We start from the raw sequence: 20155 nt of genomic DNA, 5'->3' as shown, positions 1-20155 counted from the left end.
ACATTGAAAACACCCACAATGCATTATTGTTTCGCTACTCTTTTCCCATTTTTTCTGTCTGACCCATCGTCATTTTACCTGCCCTACAAATATCTAATAAATATAGTCGGCATGAAACAGTTGAGATTAGAGGTCGACCGATAGTGGATTTTACCGATACCGATATCTAGGTTTGACCGTACATGCCGATAACCGATAATTCAACCGATATTTTTTTTAATGGATACTGGATTAAAAACAAACATCATACTCACAATAAAACAGTGCTGAACTGAAATGTGCTCAATTAAATAAATAAATATGAATATATTAACTTTATACAGAAAATAATTTAAACATTAAGGCCTGTACACACCGGGACGAATATCGGCTCGCGTTATTCGTCAGCGTTTTTCAACGCGTTTTTTGTGTTCACACCCAAGCGATTTTCGCTGACGATGAGCCGAGTGAACACGCAAATTCATTCCCTGACATTAGATGGCGCTTAATGTAAAACAGAAATACCCCGGTCCACAAAGTGGCGCTGCGCAACTACGCTTCTGACACTCGCTTGTCACTCAGAAGAAGAGAGCAAGTTTGTCGCGTTTGTCATATAGTTCTTTATTGTCGTTGGTGTCTCTTTATAAAGACACCAACAAGACCAGCAGCTCTACATTCATCTAGCCTTGCATCTTCCTCGTCTTATTTCTTCCCGGCAGAGTATAGACGCTGTATATCTTCTTCGCCATTACGTATGTGTGCTCAGCAAGACCGTTTTGTGTTTGAGCGCCCCCAAGTTGTGTTTTACTGTAACTTCAGAAGCTCCAGACACGTGAGCAAAAGCGCCAATCGCGCGCGTTATTCGCCGACGTTTAACGCCTCGTGACTAAACAAAGGGCGCCAATGTGAGTGTTCACACCAACGCGTAAAACGCCACGCGTAAAAGCGTCATTTTTTTAAAAACGCCTCGGGTTCGTTTTTTTGGTTTGACGCGCCGCGTCAAAAACTATCCGACCAATGAGATTGGCGCTTTTGCTCACGTGTCTGGAGCTTCTGAAGTTACAGTAAAACACAACTTGGGGGCGCTCAAACACAAAACGGTCTTGCCGAGCACACATACGTAATGGCGAAGAAGATATACAGCGTCTACACTCTGCCGGGAAGAAATAAGACGAGGAAGATGTAAGGCTAGATGAGTAGAGCTGCTGGTCTTGTTGGTGTCTTTATAAAGAGACACCAACGACAATAAAGAACCATATAACAAACGCGACAAACTTGCTCTCTTCTTCTGAGTGACAAGCGAGTGTCAGAAGCGTAGTTGCGCAGCGCCACTTTGTGGACCGGGGTATTTCTGTTTTACATTAAGCTCCATCTAATGTCAGGGAATGAATTTGCGTGTTCACTCGGCTCATCGTCAGCGAAAATCGCTTGGGTGTGAACACAAAAAACGCGTTGAAAAACGCTGACGAATAACGCGAGCCGATATTCGTCCCGGTGTGTACAGGCCTTTAAAATATTACAGGTTTCGTTAGCTATAACCTAGAAACATATGTACATTTCATAGGTAACACTTTGCAAGTCCCATTTGTAAACAAGGATGTATTAACTAGCTTTCATGAACTATATGCATAATGCAATATACCTTTTTACTGCATGTATTAATATGAGCAATACAATTGTACCTTTATCATTCATGTTAGTTCATTCACAGTACATTAACTAAGGTAATAAAAGATAAAATAAGAATTAAAACTCAATTTCAAATGCATTAGTAAATGTTGAAATTAACAAACTATCGTAACAATGAATAATTCTTCTACAACTTGTATTAACCTTATTTAATGCTAAAAATGCAATGTTATTGTAAAGTGTTACCATTTCATATGATTCCAAAGAGTCGTGCTTAAAGATGGCCATTAAAATGTAATAAAGACCTGTATTATGTATACGTAATATAGCCTATAGTCTCTCACTTTATTTGCTTCTATATTTTAGAACACTTGATGATTATCTGATCAAAAATAACAAGATCTATTGTAGTGATTAAAAAGATCTTAAATCGAACGCGTTTCTAATTAGTTTACGTTTCTGTCGGCTGCATGAACATATCAATGTTGAGAAAGCAATCACGTCACTAGTTTTAAATATGCAACTTCGTCGGCTAATGAACGCATAAAAGTGACCAGCCGGATAAAAATAATGCAAATAGATTGTAACAATTGCGCCATAGAACATTTGGGTCAGGTCTGCGTGTGTTTTTGTCACATTGCATTAACGGTTGACTGAGGTAATGTTAGAGTCCTCACAGCCTCGACGGCAAACTACTGTTCTTTCTCTGCTGATGCAGCATCTAGTCAACAAATGAATTAATTAGTAATGATATGGCAAAATGTAGCTACTTTAGTGTTATGTATTCATACCGTTTTGCTGTCGGTGTTTTAAATGTCAGCGCTCTCGCTGCGTGTTCTCTGTTCTCTCCGTGCTGCGCGCTGCCTCACGTGTTAACGTAAACAACTCAGCCAGTGATAGTTTGTTATTTGTCTCTAGAGGCCGCTCTCACTCTGTATAATGTAAGCAGTCTCTTCTGTTCTGAGCGCTCTCGTGCTGTGTAATGACCGCGCGCACTTCTCAGCCGCTCCAGCAACGGACGCAACCCGGAAAAACTATCGGTGTGGATTTTTGCCGATAACGATAGTTCCACCAAACAACTATCGGTGCCGATTAATCGGCAAAACCGATGAATCGGTCGACCTCTAGTTGAGATCATCTTTTCTTCCCTTTTGTGAAAAAATAAAATGAAAAAATGAACAAGAAATGCCTTTATTCCGTCCATCGGATAATTGGATCAATGTCCTTGTTTTTATTATTACGAGGGCACATGAATAAAATAAAAAATACTGATGTGTCATCAATCAATTATTATAAACAATTCAATATTCCATCAAAAAAAGAACTGTCAATTTTGATTTTATGGTGAATTTACCTATTATTTCCTTTGAAAAATAAAAAATGCTTTTAATTTGCTCTAATCGTAGAAGAAAGCTGGACTATAACAGATGCTTTTTGATTTATAGTACACACACGGATTTCATGGTTCTAGGCTAAGAGGGAAGAGATGAACTTTATCTTATAAAGTACTTCTGTGCGGTGGCTGAAAGCTTTGGCCAGAGAACAGCCCGAGGCCACGAGCCTGACGTGAATGCATGATGTCTGAGAGCGTGTTAGTGATGCCCACTGAAGACAGGGGAGACAACATTAATACATCTAAACCAGCAGTGACGGGCCCTGAAGTATCAGCAGAAACCGATAGCATGGTTTTAAAGGCATAGAGCTGTGACTAGTCATCTAAACAGCTGCAGGAAACATATTGAAAACAAACCCCAATAGAGTGCTGCAGGGATGACGTGTTTTCGTAGGCCAAAACTGATTTTTTTAAATCAGTGCTACCTGACTAGAGAAACAAAGAAAAAAGGCTGCTGTCTTCTCTCTTGCCAAATGTTTAGGAAAACTTCAATACCCATAATGCACTGGGGCATGTTGCCTTCCAATGCCACACCCACCTGTCTGCTATGGATACGCTTACCACAGTCAAATATCTTACTTTAGTAGGGAATACTTCTTAGCAAACTAGTTAAAATGGTGTCGACTTGCATTGTTCCCGGGTGCAAGAATTCGAAGAGTGAACGTTTTCCAGTGAAGGATCTAGCGCAATGTAGGCAGCGGCTAAAGGAGGCAGAGAATCGTAAATACGAAGAGAACGTAGTGTAACAGCGCTACGTCTGAACGTAGACTCACTATTAGCCAGCATCACACTCATGACCAGCGTCGGCCAATAGTGAGCCTACGTTCAGACGTAGCGCTGCGCTGTTACGCTACGTGAACTCACTCAGAGGCCCACATAGAAGAAGATGAAAAGTTGAATGAAGTCGTTATTTTTGTTGGTTTTTTTGCACACAAAAAGTATTCTCGATGGTTGAGCCACTGTAGTCACTCGGACTATTTTACACGATGTTTTTACTAACTTTCTGGGCCGGCAGGTTTCATTGAATCATCGTGAGTTTCATCGTGTTGACTGTTGTAACGGATGGAGAATGACTGACAGCCACAGCGGATGGAAAAGTTTACGTGATCTTGAATTTAATGACTTAAATATTAATTTCTCTCTCACATTATACTATATAATGGCTTCAGAACACTTATAATAGAGTGCACGAAAACTTTATGGTGCTTTAGAATGTTGTTGTGCCTTTTGTGGGGCTTAACAATAACACAGAATAGTATATGCACAGTATCGGATTTGGATCGGCCTCGTCTGATCGATACCCGATCCGGCAAAAATGGCAGTATCGGAGCCGATACCGATACTGAGTATCGGATCGGTGCATCCCTAGTTTCAAATACAATAAAAGCCTATGGAGGAGTGAGACAGCTCTCAGATTTAATCAAAAATATCTTAGTTTGTGTCCCGAAGATGAACGAAAGTCTTACAGGGTTGGAACAACATGAGGGAGAGTAATTACTGACAGAATTTTCACTTTTGGGGTGAACTAACCCTTTAATAACACTCAATCCGATTATACAAGGGTGGGGATACAAAAACAACAAAGTACAATCTGTAGTATTCACGAAAGTACAAGCTAAAGATATTTTCACGTTTTATTATTGTATGGCAAAATACAGCAGTACTCCCTTGGGATTTTTTAAGGCTTTCACTTGTCTTGAAAAAGGAGGTTGCTCACAAGTGGTTAAATGGGACTACAGAGGTTGTTGGGGACATTAAACGTCATCACACTGAACAGGTAAATCATCTACTCTGCTATTACTCACACATTTTAAATAAAGGCTGAAAGAGTTGTCGGAAGCTTATGATAACGTTCAAGTGAAGGTCGTTTCGTACATTTATAGCCTTAATACATGATGAACAAAACGTGTAAGAATCATAAAGTTTTGTTGGTCACAGAGCTTATTTTCTGCAATTATCAAAACTCCATTGAAAAATCCCATTGGGTCTTGTTGAGGGAACCAGGGTGATGCGAACTCGGCCTACAGAAATACGTCATCATTGCAGCGCTCCATACTGGGAATTTAAGAATGAGAAACGACAGATTGATTATGAATCACTTGTACGCCTCTGCTAATGAATAATTGGACTGGGGTTGATGTGATGACACAATGTTGATCCTTGCAGCACAATGGCGTCGGATGGATGAGAGACAGTCACTCTTAGAAACAAAGGTTCAATGGAGATCTATATTTGACTGAATTTTAAAGAACCTTATGCCAAAAAGGTTTTATATAACAAGAAATGTCTTAAATAATTGCATAATACTTTCATGTCTAGGGTTTTTTTTTTAGTTCTTTTTAAGTATGTTTAAAACTAAATGATTCAAACTAAATCCATAAAATGAATCTCTTCAAAGGTTCTATATGTGAAGCGCCTGAAAGAAATGAAGAGTGAGTCTACATCTGTGTGAGCAAAGAAAGGGCCACAAAAAGAGCAAATTCATTTTAGAGTAACAGATGGCAGATGACGTTTTCCTGTGAAAATTCGCTGCTGAAACAAACATAACAGCTGAGAGCACCCTACACGTACAGCCTCTTCACCCCCGCATATCTTAATTGTACTCAAATATATGCAATATTCCAAGTTAAATTCGCAACTTTGGATAGAAGAACCATAGCTAGTGTTTTCCTTTTTGGTCCCCCTTTATATTAGGGGTCTTTAACTACAATGTACTTGCATAAAAAATATATATATATATATATATATATATATATATATATATATATATATATATATATATATTAAGTTGAATAAATTACTTATTGTGTTGATGTTGTATTGAAAAATACTTGTGCTGCTATTGAGGTGGGATACGGGTAAGGTTAGGGACAGGTTTGGGGGTGAGTTAGCCTGGGAAAACCCAGACAACTTCCCGCAAATTTAGATTTGCTCTGAAAGTTAGTCTGGCAAACAGCTCATTCAAGCCCATTTCCAATCCGCCGAAATCGAGGCACCAATCAGAAACGTTGGGGCGGGCTTTACACGATGGCGACAGCGCTGGGATTTTGAAGCAGATTTTGTAGCCTACATTACAGAGATGGATGCCGCCGTCGAACATCACTCGTTTGAATCAGCTATCGCGTCTGTTTTAAGCCATTTGAACGTTTCCTTTTAGTTAAAAACCGAGCAAAGAACAACACTCGGAGATGTTTCTCCGCCGCTCTGCATACGTCATCTCCTTCATCGCTCTGATTGGGTTTAGGTCTATCCGCGACGTCCGTTGGTGACGCCCCTCTGGAAATGATTTGTCTATGACGCTTTGCCAGACCATAACTCAGTTACAACTGAGAATGGTCTGGTTTTAACCAGGCTAGGGGTGAGTAGGTTTAAAGGGGAACTTGGCAACTATTTCAACTTAATAAAACCATTTAGAAATCATTTGGATGGTTAAATAACCTGTTCTGGAGAAAATGGTGACTTTCCCCGCTCCCCCCAGCGTCCCCAGGTGGAAAATCATCCTTGCAATATGGGGACTAACGTACCGGTAAGTTGGAAATAGGAAGTCTCGTGAGAAGCGAGAACGAGCGAGAAACACGAACTGCTTTATGGCAATTCGACATAATTCTATGATACTGTGTATATATTACCCACTCGGTAGACATAGCCCCACACGATAAAGTTGGCCGGCTCCGATAATAACAAATGCACATAAGCAGCGGTAGAAAGCGGGAGGAAGGTGCCGCAAGTGAGTTTTTTTTACGACAGTGTTGTGAAATATACGCCCCACAGCTGTAGGGGGAGCTCGATGAGAAAACTTGCAACAACGAAAGTGAAAATCAGCGAAGAAATGGCTAGAGTTGCCAAGTTCCCCTTTAAGGGTGGGTTAAAGAGATAGGTCACTCAAAACTAAGAATTCTGTCATTAATTACTAACCTCAAATTTTGCCTCATGTTGGTCCAAACCTGTAAGACTTTTGTTCATCTTCGGAACACAAATGAAGATCTTTTAATGAAATCGGAGAGCTTTCTGTCCCTCCATTGACATTGACACTTCAAAAAAGATTGTAAAACTAATCCATATGAATTGAGCGGTTTAGTACAAATTTTCTGAAGAGCCTCGATCGCTTTATATGATGAACAGATTGAATTTACGCTTAAATAAAAAGTGAGACTTTTTTTTTACGCACCCTGGGATGTGGTGTGCATAGGGATGTCCCGATCCGATACTCAGGATCGGTATCGGCTCCGATACTGCCATTTTTGCGGGATCGGGTATCGATCAGACATCGATCAGACGAGGCCGATCCAAATCCGATATTGTGGGTATACTATTATGTGTTATTGTTAAGCCCCACAAAAGGCACAAAAACATTCTAAAGTACCATAACGTTTTCGTGCACTCTATTATAAGTGTTCTGAAGCCATTATGTGAGATATAAATTAATATTTAAGTCATTAAATTCAAGATCACGTAAACTTTTCCCTCTCGCGGCTGTCAGTCATTCCCCATTCAGCATTCAAACAGCGCGTCGCGTTCGGTTACAGTCAATGATGAAACTATCTTCAAGATGATTCAATGTTAATACTATTATACTTGATCTGTAAGATAAAGGTCTATGTTTTCGCATAAAACAACTTTATCTTGCTGGACTTTATTGCTGTAACTCAATCGTGTTACTCTCTACCGGGTGTCGGACGCTGTCGGTTTGATCACAACACTAGAGTCAGAGCACTATAATTGTTCTTCACGCGCACAGTAACTGAAATTTAAAACTGTTAAAAGAAAAGGCTCAATAAACGATTGCATAGATAGATACTGTATAATACACTGTCCATCAATATGTATCTCCGTTGTGCTTTGAACTTTTCAAAGCGGACTCGACGCGCTGCGTGCTGTAACTCCACGTGGCTTCAAGCGCATCATTTTCCGCTCGGGATGCGCATAAGCGCTTTGTGCCGCACTGTATTGAAGCCTTTCATATCATAATGCAGTGACGCAATTAAAGCTTATTAACATTAATAATTATTAATTTTGCTGCCTCATTAAATAGCTGTGCAATACACTTAAAACATGTCTCAATTTTATAGCAGATTTAGCTATATCTAAAATAATTATCTTTTTCATTTTTGTTATCTTGTTTTTCATGAATGTATTTTACAACAATAAAAAGAGCAATGTGTATTATCCACTAATCTAGTTTATAATAGCATTTTTGTCATAGATTATGATAATATATTTTGGGGATTTGTTGTTTATCTTTATAATGAAGCTGTCTGTATTAAGTAGATTGTGTTTAACACACACAAGAGTGATAATCAGTTTAACACACAGTTATAGAAATTCGACTTGATTTAAAAAACAAAAACTGTACTGGTATTTACAATGTAGAATGCTGCTGTTTAAATTGTTTTAACTTTAAGCCTGTTGGTAGCTAGCTAGCTTTAAGTACTGAAGTACCTGTTTTTTCTTTCATTTATATATTTCTTTATTTTTTTGTAGTGTTTGAATAAAGGGTGACAATCTTTCATAATCAACTGTTGTTGTGGACTATATAGGAGGTATATTTTAGGTGGCTAATTGAGAAAATTGCTATATTTTTTATTAGTTTAAGAATAAAATAAAACTATCGGATTAATATCGGTATCGGCAAAAGCCAAAGCTGCGGCATCGGTATCGGTATCGGAAGTGAAAAAGTGGTATCGGGACATCCCTAGGTGTGCAGGTGTAGTAGAGGTTTTTAATTGTTGAAGAATGAATCAAGACTATTGAGGCACAGTGGAGATTAATGGTGAGCTGCCCTTCTTTTGCTGCAGTGCGACCTCAGGCTATTCAGCAACATGCAAGGTTAAAATAAGCATGCTAACAACACCGTGTTCCTCTGCTTCAACAGGAAGACAGAAATTAGCTCAATTTTACACAGGAACAAACAGACTGAAGTTGGCAAAACTCAAAAAATGTAAGGCTTATACTTGTACTTATACATTTTAATTGTTCTTAACTTGAAATGTTTGAGTGCACTAATTCATACATTTAACTTAAAACTTTCATGTAATCTCAATGTGAACACTTTTTACACTTATTACTTGTTACACTTTTAACACTTATTAGTATAAACTTAGCTAGCTTTAACAAGCTAGTTTGCTAACATACTAATTTGTTAACATGTTAAAGGTACACGCCGACTTTTTGGGACTTTAGCTTGTTCACCGTATCCCGAGAAGTCCATAGTTACATACCCTTTTCATCTCCGTGCGTGCTGTAACTCTGTCTGACGCACCCACCGCTAGCCTAGCTTAGCACAAAGACCGGAAGTAAATGGCTCCGGCTAGCATACTGCTCCCAATACGTGACAAAATAACGCCAACATTTTATATTTATATGTTGTGATTTGTATACTCACAGTAAGGTCAAATGAGACACAGCCATCTTTTAACCGTATACATACTGGGAACTATATTCTCAGAAGGCGAAGCACTGCTACTTGGGCGGAGTGATTAGCGCAACAGTGAGCGAACTATCTGCTTCTCACCACAGGGCTTCTCAGGTGCTGCGAGCAAATCACCCCGAATAAGCTAAAGTCCCAAAAAGTCAGTGTTTCTTTAACAATAGTATGTTATACAGTAGCACTTGCTGTATGAGTGCAGCAATATAAATGATTTATTTGCTCTCACATCAAGCTGCATGCACCACTTGTCACCATGATGGTAACTATCCTAAAACCGACATTAACAGAAATTCTTCTAAATTAGCATAACAAACCATTAATCACTACTAAATCTCCCACTTAACATTAATCTTGCACAAAAAAAAAACATTATATTACACTTAATTTTTGCATTTACTCTCCCTTTCTGTCATGATTCTGCCATCATGTCCTTGATTTTTCCTAGTCTTGTGGCAGGATCATGACAGACCCATGTTTTGTGTACAAGCGCATGGTCTGTTGTTTGGGCCATGTGCTTGTGTTGTCTCGTTATGTTACTTACTCCGCCCCCTTGTTACCCTCGTCTTGTCATTATTGTCTAGTCAGCTTCACCTGTCTTTGTCATTAGTGTTCCCCTATTTCATCCCCTTGTGTTTGCTGTCCTGTGCTGGTTCATTGTGTCACACTTTGTGAGAGTCTACCTGTGAGTAACTTGTCTTAGAAGAACGTCTTGATCTTGCATTAGCTGTTTGTTAATAGTCTAGTTTTTGTCAAGTGTTATCTTGTGTAGTTATCCCTCATTTGTATTGCCTCTGTTTTGCCCCCTCGTGGGTTTTGTTTTCCCCTGTTTTTCTGTTTTAATAAACGTTGTGTGTTTGCATACCGTCTGCGCTTGGGTTCATCTGCTATCCTCATAACACCTTTCGAGTGCCATCGGCAAAGCATGCTGGGAAATAGACATCCCAGCCGTTTCAGTTAAACTTAAGTTCGTCTAAATATAAAGAAATAAAACTCAAAACAATGAAAGAGTTCAGTTAACTTAAAATATATCAGTTCTGCGAATTTGAAAGAAAAAGAAAGTGCTAAATACTCATAAAAGTTCATTTGACTGAACTAATAAGTTTAATTTAAGTTTGTCCTACTCAAACCAATTAATTATTTTGAGTCTTAGGGTTTACAGTTGTGACTAATTTGTGTAATTACATGGTGTAGCATGAAACGGCTAGAGCTGGACTGCTTCAAAACGGCTTTAATAGAGCAGATCTTTAAACTGTGCGTGCAATATAGAGTTAAGCCAGTTTAGGAATTTACGGTATATTCGAATCACAGAATTTCATGACTTTACATGGATGTTTAGTTATTGTGTTCTCAATGCAGCTTAAAAATTATTCAATAAAGCTGCTCTTAAAAGGTCTTTATCGTGCACATGAGATTAATGACTAATCAAGAGTATGAGGAGCTCAAAGGAGCGCTCTTTAATAGTGATGTCATTGAGAAAGAGCTCAAGACACGGGGTGCATGGGAAACTCCTAGGGGATAGTGTTTAAATCGGTATGTGTGTGAGTGTGTCGAGCCCAGCTGCCGACCTCAGTGTACCGAGGCCTGATGGTGCACCCAGGCTGAGGGCCAGCCAATCAAAACACTCTGCCAGCAGGGCCTCTCATGCATATGCTAATGAAGCCCTCACCCCGTGCCCCGTCATTGGGAATAAAAGAGGGTTTTGTCACAAACTTTGCAGAATTCTGGCACATGGAACTAGTGCAGTTTTATGCAAAAGCAACACGACAGAGGATGAGAGGGCTAATAAAAAAAAAAACTGGACTTTATGTTCTGCACCCCAATTAGCAGTTTTCATTTGATCAGTGATATAAAAGAAGATGTGCTTTTTTGGTTTCACTTTATACTAGGTCTCCTAACTTGCTGTGTACTTGCATCAAAAAACACATTTTTAGGTACTTTGCTTTTTTTTTAGGTATTTTAATGTACTTTTTCAAAAGGTAAAGAACAAAGAAAAACAGTTAAGTAAAACTATGAGGAAATGTCACCGATACTCACAGCAAGTGTTGGTTACAGAGAGACGTCCGTCAACTTTGTCAGTCTCTAAACCATCCCAACACTTCAAAAATATGTTTATCTGAACAATTCACACTGCCATTTAATGTGTAGAGCAAACACATCTGTGCAAACTGCATTCTTCTTGTCATTCTTGCTCTGTTTGTGAATGTGATGCTAATAGCAAAGAACGAATGGTACAGGAAATGAGAACATACACACAAAAGTTCACTCAAAGAGGTCATAGACATGAAACCACACAGAAAGGGCTGCTTACAGAACAGCTTTTTATATACAAGAACAGGATCAGATGCATCCTTTCTGGTACGAGATTAAAAAAAAAAATGGACGTTTTATGACCGCAAAAACGGTTTTCTGATGCCACAAATATAACTCAAGATCAGAGCTTGATCTCTGCGAGTTTCCCAGTAGATGATTGAAATGAGACTAAATTAACATTTATTTTACATAGTGCTTATTTAAGAAAATTGAAGAAATTTGTATCCAATTCAACATGTCCTGCACTGCTTTTCTGAATCTCAAGCGCAAAGGCAAAATAATTATTTCTGCCCAATCTGTGAGCTTGCTGTGACAAAATGACTTTCTATTAGAGCTACACGATTCTAGATAAAGTGAGAATATATATATTTTTGATTCTCACACGATTATGAATAGACACAATGTTAATTGCTGTAGTTTATTTAAAAATATATATTATATATATATATAATTTGAATTATTTGTTTTCATCTGTTTGAATGAATGATTCAATGACTCACTAATAAATACTTCACATGTTTCTTTAGTGGATTAGTCAGCGTTTTTAAACGAATCTCCTGAATGAATGATTCAATGACATTTTTAACAGTCACTTTTCACCTACTGGTGTAACAATGTATTTGATACAATCTTTATTTGTTACTTTTGAGTTACTTTCAAAAGGTGATTTACTGTATATTGATCACTACCGTAGACATCAGTGTTAATATCAGAACTATAAAATGTTGTCCCAGCACTTCTGTGATAATTTGAATTATTGTAACACAGAAATAATGACACTGTGTGGTTGAAAAGAGTGTTTGTGAAGCTGTTTAATACATACAGATGAAAACTGCTCTCTCTGGATCAGTGCCAACGCAGATCTGAATGTTTGCTGTGTGATCGTACTTGTCAAAGGTTAAATGTCATTAAGGAGTCATTTTTTTTTGGGGGGGGGGGGTTAAATCGTGATTGCGATCTTTTAATGATTAATTGTGCATCTTTACTTTCTATTAATTGTCCTCGCAGGCTGCACAAAAAAAAAAAAAGGGTGACCAGTGTAGTCTGATTCACAAACAAATGACTCTTATGAGCCAGTTTCTCAGTCAAATGACTCTTTTTAGAGCCTTTCACACAGAGCGTTGACCCCAGAAAATTGCCATAGAATTGCTAGAGTGCCTTATGTGTGAGTGTTCAATGGCAAAAACACGTCCCGGGATCGATCCCAGGATGGGGACCTAGTAATATTGCTGGGATCAGTCCCAAAACGTGCCCTATGTGAACTAAAGGCAGGACCAATCTTAGCTTAGTGGAACGGTACACGACGCGGTAGTTTATGACCGAATCAGAAAAAAAATTCATGAGTGTGGTTTCTCGAGAGATCTTTAGCAAACTTAAAGGTGGGGTATGTGATTTGGAAAACGACCGGCAGATTTTGAAAATATACAATTCAAATGGTCCTACCTTCTTTCCTCCAACGCCGGCTCTGACTCCACCCATTCGAAGAACATGGACGCGCAATCATGCACGAGCGAAAACTCTAGATTGTAATGACGATTTACTACTAATCATGGAACCGGCTTTACTGACGAGATGCGCATGCGTCACAAACTTTTGAGTATGCGCACGACGGGGGTCACGCGCGCTGGGGGGAGGGGGGTGTGGTACAACCGTTTGATTGACGGACTTACTGTCCAATGATTCTGGTGGTCTTGGAAATGATTGGCTGGAGTTTTTCGAGTCCTGCCCGTTCCACAGATGATTAAATTGCTTAATTTTCATTTCAGTGCTTCTAAAGCCTGGAACACACCAAGCCGACGCCGACAAACTAGCGCCGATGAAAGCCGACTGTGTTGTCGCCTCTCGTCGGGGTAAAAAGCTGCACTTGAACACACCGAGAGAACTATCAGCTAGAATGCGCGTTCTGCGCCTGCGTGTAAATGAGACAACTGTCTATTTCTGCAGATATATTCTCTATATTTGTCATTCAAAAGGGGAAACCGACGCTGTCGGCTGCAGATACACAAACCATAAACAAAGCAGTGCGTGCTTACCGTTTTAAATATCAATCCTGCTAAACACTTTCTTTATTCCACTCCGCTCGTGTTAATATTGAAATATTCGCCAAGGAACACCCAGGTAAGATGACGTAACATAAGAACAGCCTTCTATCTGTAGAGTTTTGACTTCTTTGCTCGCTGTTTTGCTATTATTCTCATGCATTGACTCTTTCACTAAGCTGAACAGCCAATCAGAGTTCCCTCTTTCACCGACGGCCCGACGCCGATTCAACATGTCGAATCGGCCGAAACAAAGCCGACGAGGAAACACACCGAGGAAACTCAGTCGGCCGACGCACAAAAACTGCCCGACGGCCGACCGTCGGCTTGGTGTGTTCCAGGCTTAACTCAGTGGCTGTAAGTGGGTTAGGAATAGGATTTCAAGTTATTTTGAAAAAATGTACAAAAAAGAGAATCACATAACCCACCTTTAAGACACTGCGTTACATGTCAAATCCTGATGTCACATTTCTTTCCGGGATATATGTGTGAACGCAGTGAAAATCACTTGCAGTGTACCAAAATCAAACGATCCCGGGACACATTATCAGTGTATTTTCCAGACTCTCTTCTAACTCACAAGTTACCAGTCTGATTTAGCTCGACAAATCCTTTATTGAATGAACACACTGAATCCATTGGAGCGTTACTGATCCTTATCCGACTTACTTAATGAACTGCAAGTCATCTCGAAATGAAGCAAGTTTTATGTGCTTCAGCATCATTGGTGACTGTTCTATGATAACTTAATTAGTTGAAGAAACACACTGAGATTTTCTTTCTACCCAAGACAAATATGTATTCTGCTTTGTCCTCATTAAAGCACAAATTTAAGGAGGGCAACATATCAGACATTCACTGAAAAAATTGGTGCTCTTAAAGGTTCTCGAGTGCAACAGTGACCCACTTTTCAACGGTCTAATGGATGTTTTTCATCACTGCTAAATCAGGCCCGACCGTCTGGCCCAACAGAGAAATGCGAGGAATGACAATGGCTCTTATTTTCTGCATCCTTGCCAAGAGATATGCTAACTCTTCAGCAATGCACAGCATTCCCATCGCCAGTGGGAAGAGCGTATCGGAAAGGGTCACGGGATGCCTCAAAAGTCTATATCAGAATCCATTAAATACAAATGATGGAAAAATACAAGCTAAAATAACGCTTCAACAAAGCACAGCGCATTAAAGGGATAATTCAATTCCGTCTGTGTGTGTGGAACAAAAAAGATGTAATAGAAACAGACAGTGTTTTTTGTTTATGCAATGGAAGTCAGTGGTTTCTAAAACTACTTGGTTATCAACACACTTCAAAATATCTTCTTTTGTGTTCCTCAGAAAAAAAAGAAAGTCAGGAACGGCATGAGGGCGAGTAAATGATGAACTACACCTTTAAGCTGTGGTCATGTGATGCAGCGCAGCCCTTCAGATGTAAACAAGAGTTGAGAAGACAGACTCATGAGGAAGGCATAAGCAGCTTAACGGCACTATGATTTAAATCAACTGAATGTATTTTCTGCTTGATTAAAATTAAAACATTCAAACAATCGACCACAGCAAACAATCAACTATATGGTGTACAGAAATACTGCTGACACATCAGCTAATCACACATATAGAGGCAAAAACAAACATTTAGAGGCCTTCCTTCTGCCCTCAGTGTATCATGACAAAAAAATCCAAACATTTTTTAGATTTTTGTACAAAAGAGCACCATGTCCTCCTCATCAGGTGCAACACGATAAGTTTGTAGTGAAGCAAATTAACTTTATGTAATGAAAAATAAAAAAGCATGTGACACTGAAACAGCCAATGAGAACATATTCAATGTTAAATATAGAGGTAAGAGTCAAATATTAGGCTATAAACTCAAAAAACAAAACAAAAACTCAGGATACTGCATTTTAAATATCATTTTGTAAAATCCAAATAAGCTTTACAAATCTTTATTGGAATGGGCAGTTTCTTTTTCTTTTCTTTTTTGCAGAGTATATCTATATATGACAACCATGACCACACTTACAAATGCATGATAAAGAAAAAAAACTTGACTGACTCGTTTCCTCTATGAACAGCAAGTAAGCAGTTTCGTTCCCCAGCTAACTAGGCCAGCCCAGACTCAAGAGTGTCACATGTGCTTATGTACTTTTTTTACAATAGTGACATGTTGAAACATTTTAAAACAACCAAAAATCTCCCTTTTTCTACACATAAAAACATCAGCGCATCAGCAAACTCTTGCAACAACAATGCGATTGGACGCTGCTTTAGAAACCGGTGTGTTTTTGTATTCCTCAGAGAATCTCAGTGACCTCTCTTTGTCCTGAGGGTCTCGTGTGGGACACACTCCACTGATCGCGCTTTTCCCCAGGGGGAACGTCATGATGGACACCCGTCACTTTCACTGCAGGCTCAGTTGCACTACAACCATCTCTAAATGTATCATTTATTGCGAGTCATCAATGCATCGACCCTCAACAGACATGAATGATTGCAAGCTTCTCCATGGCTCAAAGTTCCACAATGCACACATCAACAAAATGCACATCAGGATAAGGATGGTTCGATGGCCTGGGACCAGTGTGAGAGTGTTTCAATCAATCAATCAATTTTTATTTATAAAGCGCTTTACAACAACCAGAGTTGATCAAAGCGCTGGACAGAGACAAAAAGTACAGGACAAAAAATAAAGAAGTGAAATAGAAGACAATGCAGTAAAATAGTTTTCAGTAAAATACAGTTTCAGGCCATTTGTCCTATTGGGCCAGAGCAGCTTTATTACTATATGCACAGGCACCTCCCCCTTAATGAGTAGACACGCCCCTTACTTCTAATTGGCTACAAATGTGTTGTGGTGCTGGGTCCAATCCACTTATAAACAGCGTTTCTCAAAAATCGCTTACTGCACCTTGTTTGTGGTTGGACCATGGGTGTCCTTAATAAAGCTTTGATGATGATGATGATGATGATGATGATAGTCACCAGTAATAAGAAGGAAATTCAGCAAAACAAAATTCAGTGACTGACTGACAGTGTTTCACCTTTTACATATGATTTAAAACACCAACGGTGCAGTTCACAGGGAGGCACGACTATCACCCCCTTATGCAACAAAACACTTATGGAATAAATCAGCATAAATGAAATACCACTTTCACAAAGATCCAAGAAAATTTAAGAGAAAAATGATGTTCTGATTACATCAGTGGAGATCTAGCAAAAAAATGCAATGCAAGATGAGGAAGCCCGAAACCACAGGAAATCTGAATCTGCACTCTCTCGCCCTACAAGACTTCACGTGCTGGTTGAAAAAGCCTTTTATAAGAGAACATGTTGTAAGTGATTCACTGTAAAACGTATAATATAAATATATAAACGTAAAATATCAGGGGCGTTTCCTCTGAGGAAGCAAGGGAGGCAGTGCATCCTCATTGGACGAGAAAATAATCCATTTCACAAAAATAAAACAACGCAAATATTACAAAACGTGACATTAAAAATTGTAAAAATCACTTGTTTTTCTTAAGTAACACTTTCCAACAGCAACACCCGCACAGTAAAGTTGGAGCAGGACGCCGCGTCTCTCTTGCCTCCCCTGAGCCCATTGACTTTTAACAGACCCACTAAATTAATTGAGGGTAATTTGATAAGTCACATGAGAGGAGGCAATGCCTCCATCGTGCTATGATTGGATGTGATTAGTAATGATTGGATATGATTGGTTAGTACGATAAATACTGCCCCTTGTTTTCGTGCGCATTCTCGAATCAGTCTACATGAACAAAATGATGCCGTTAAATGGGAAGAGTAATTAAAAAGTAAGTAAACCACTCAGCCATTTAAATATCACTGCGTTATATCACGTCAAAATCAAACTTGAAATGGCCTGAAAACATGATGACTGTGGGGGTTTTAGTGAGCAATCAGCTTGGTGAAATTAAAGATACATATTTGTGTCTGTGTCCAGTGTTTACCGAGTTTGATAATTGATGTAAATAAGTTGACTATTAAAAAGAACAGCTGGACATCAGTTCACAAATAAAATATGTTGTTTAAATTGTTACTGCCTTTAGTTATTGTTTTGGAATAAAAGTAAAAAAATGCTTAAAAACACAAATACAAAATAGAATTGTATTTTTAATTATTGTGTGTGTGTGTGTGTGTGTGTGTGTGTGTGTGTGTGTGTGTGTGTGTGTGTGTGTGTGTGTGTGTGTGTGTGTGTGTGTGTGTGTGTGTGTGTTTGTGTGTGTGTGTGTGTGTGTGTGTGTGAATACTGGAGATGAATGAATTGATCAGATCCAGATGTTAGGTTGAAAAAGTCTGAACAGATTACATAATAATGCAACCTTGTTTTAATGAATGCTGGAAATAAAAAGAACTGTTTATGAGGAAATAAAAGCTATTGCACAAATGAAGTCAACACAAATATAAATAAACGCAGGACATAAACACTTTAAAAAAGGTATTGTAGAATATAGATTGTATATCATAACACTGATCCTCATTCTTTGTCTTGCAAAATAGAAGTAAACAATGTCAATCTCCGTTTTGGTTTGGTTTATGTTTTATGTTCAAGAATATAGATGGAAGAGATATTATGAAATGAGAGATGCTTGAGTTTAATCGACTTCATTTGAATAAGTTTTCACCAATAATACAAAAATAAAGTACATTTTGTCCTTTAAGAATCAATAGTCTCTTCTTTTATAAGGTCAACTATCTAGAACACTCCTAAAGTACAGTATCTATGCATAAAAAAAATAATAATACAAATCTCAACTCGTCTACCCAACTGAAAATAACGTTACATTTTTACGTATTTTCTGCTGCTGTAGTCACTATTATTGAGGTTTAACATCACATAACTAACACCTTTAAGCAAATACACAATAAAACCTCGCAAATGTGTCGAAATCAGAGCGGTAACGTGATCTGGTCTTACCGGACAGCTCGTCTGGCTCTAAGCCGCTCTCGGTGTCCAAACCGCAGGTCACGAAATAATCCGCGAAGCGGCAGGAGCTCGAGCTGAATCCGGTGCTCATTTTGAGACGGCTCCAGTTGTGCTCTTCTGTTTATGAGTTTAGAGGAGCGCATAGTACGAGCTCCCTCGATCATTCTGCGCAGACATTGCGGATGAGGATCAAGACAGGAGAAGCCCCGAGCGCCAGTCGCATTGTGGCCTCCGGTAACGTTACAGCTGTTCTCTCATCGTCCTCCGAGTCCTCAGCGGGCGCGCACTCGCTCGCTCTTGCGCATGCGCACTGCTCTACTCGGGATGACGTTATGCGCTTAAGCATCATCGCGCGTGAAGAGACTGAACGCCGCAGCATCAAACTACGTATCGCTTCTCTGACCGAAAAATAACGTCAACTCACATATTCAGTTATCATCCAGGAGCTAACTATGAAGTAATTGCAGTAGCCTACAATTTAAACAATCTGTCGTGATAAATCGTAGCAGCACGGCAATAAATGTTGTTTGATGTTGCCCTCTGGTGCCGGATTTGGAAATCGCGTGCATTTTAAAAACAGGCAATTCTTCATACACTTATGAATGTAAAATGTGTCATTATAAATTTAAAATGAGAAGGGTCTAATTTCAGAGTCACCACAAAAAAAACTGGCTTACACAGAAGTTTGAAGATAAATACTTTTTAATAAAATTTGAAAAGTCGACACAAAAGATAGTTTACTAGGTAGCAACTGTGTATAATTTTAATAGAGACTTCAACAACTTTATTAGACAAAAAAGTAGGAAAAAACCCCAGAAATCTTCCCATTCTGTATCTCTACACTTTTTTTCCCCCAAAAAACAAACACAAGTAGGCAGAGAAATATCTATTTTATGGATTTCATAGTTGCAGAACAACAACAAAAAATGCAAACCTCCAACTGAACTGAAAGGAAAAAACATTATGTTTCATCATGATACTCTCAGATCATGACATAACAACTTAAAATGAATGAGGATGTCCTGGCAGAAATGTGAATGTATGCCACTTTTATTATTTATTTATTACTTTTGTAAAACTATAATGAAAAAAAAAAGCTTGGTGCTAATGACTGCAGTTTCGGTGACACCTATTATTTGTTATAAAAACATATTGTACACATGAATGCCAAATAAATAGATTTATTCTGATTTTAACATTTATAACTTTACATTATAGAACAGAAGTTTAACGGTCTGGGAGGTAGACAACCAAAACATTTCACAAAATCATACGTGTTTTAAGTGATAACTGGTCAAATATTTGATATACTGTACTGTACAACAAAAATACAAATCATAAATTGCTCAAAAGTGAAGTTAGTTATGATAATCTGTCCAGATGCTTAATTTTAAAGGTGAGCCACTATATAAAAACATATACAATTTTTT

At 38.7% G+C, this 20155-nt stretch overlaps 1 protein-coding gene across 3 annotated transcripts in view; it reads right to left on the bottom strand.

The window, feature by feature from the left end:
- The window catches only part of dennd5a (DENN/MADD domain containing 5A), a 74827-nt gene extending 55793 nt beyond the window's left edge, over positions 1 to 19034 (bottom strand). For 2 of the 3 annotated variants that reach the window (XM_056265773.1, XM_056265774.1), the window contains exon 1: positions 18717 to 19033. In XM_056265773.1, the coding sequence (XP_056121748.1) occupies positions 18717 to 18816 (100 nt within the window). In that variant the 5' untranslated portion in view covers positions 18817 to 19033. Of the gene's footprint in view, positions 1 to 18716 lie in introns of all 3 variants that reach the window. The other variant, XM_056265775.1, reaches the window with a different exon arrangement.
- Positions 19035 to 20155: the final 1121 nt, after the last annotated feature.

Source organism: Rhinichthys klamathensis, unplaced genomic scaffold (genome assembly GCF_029890125.1).
Source record: "Rhinichthys klamathensis goyatoka isolate OS25496 unplaced genomic scaffold, OSU_Roscu_1.1 h1tg000240l_1, whole genome shotgun sequence".
In the NCBI taxonomy this organism is placed as follows: domain Eukaryota; kingdom Metazoa; phylum Chordata; class Actinopteri; order Cypriniformes; family Leuciscidae; genus Rhinichthys; species Rhinichthys klamathensis.
Note: the sequence above shows the minus strand (reverse complement) of the source record. Positions and strands in the feature narration are given on the sequence as shown.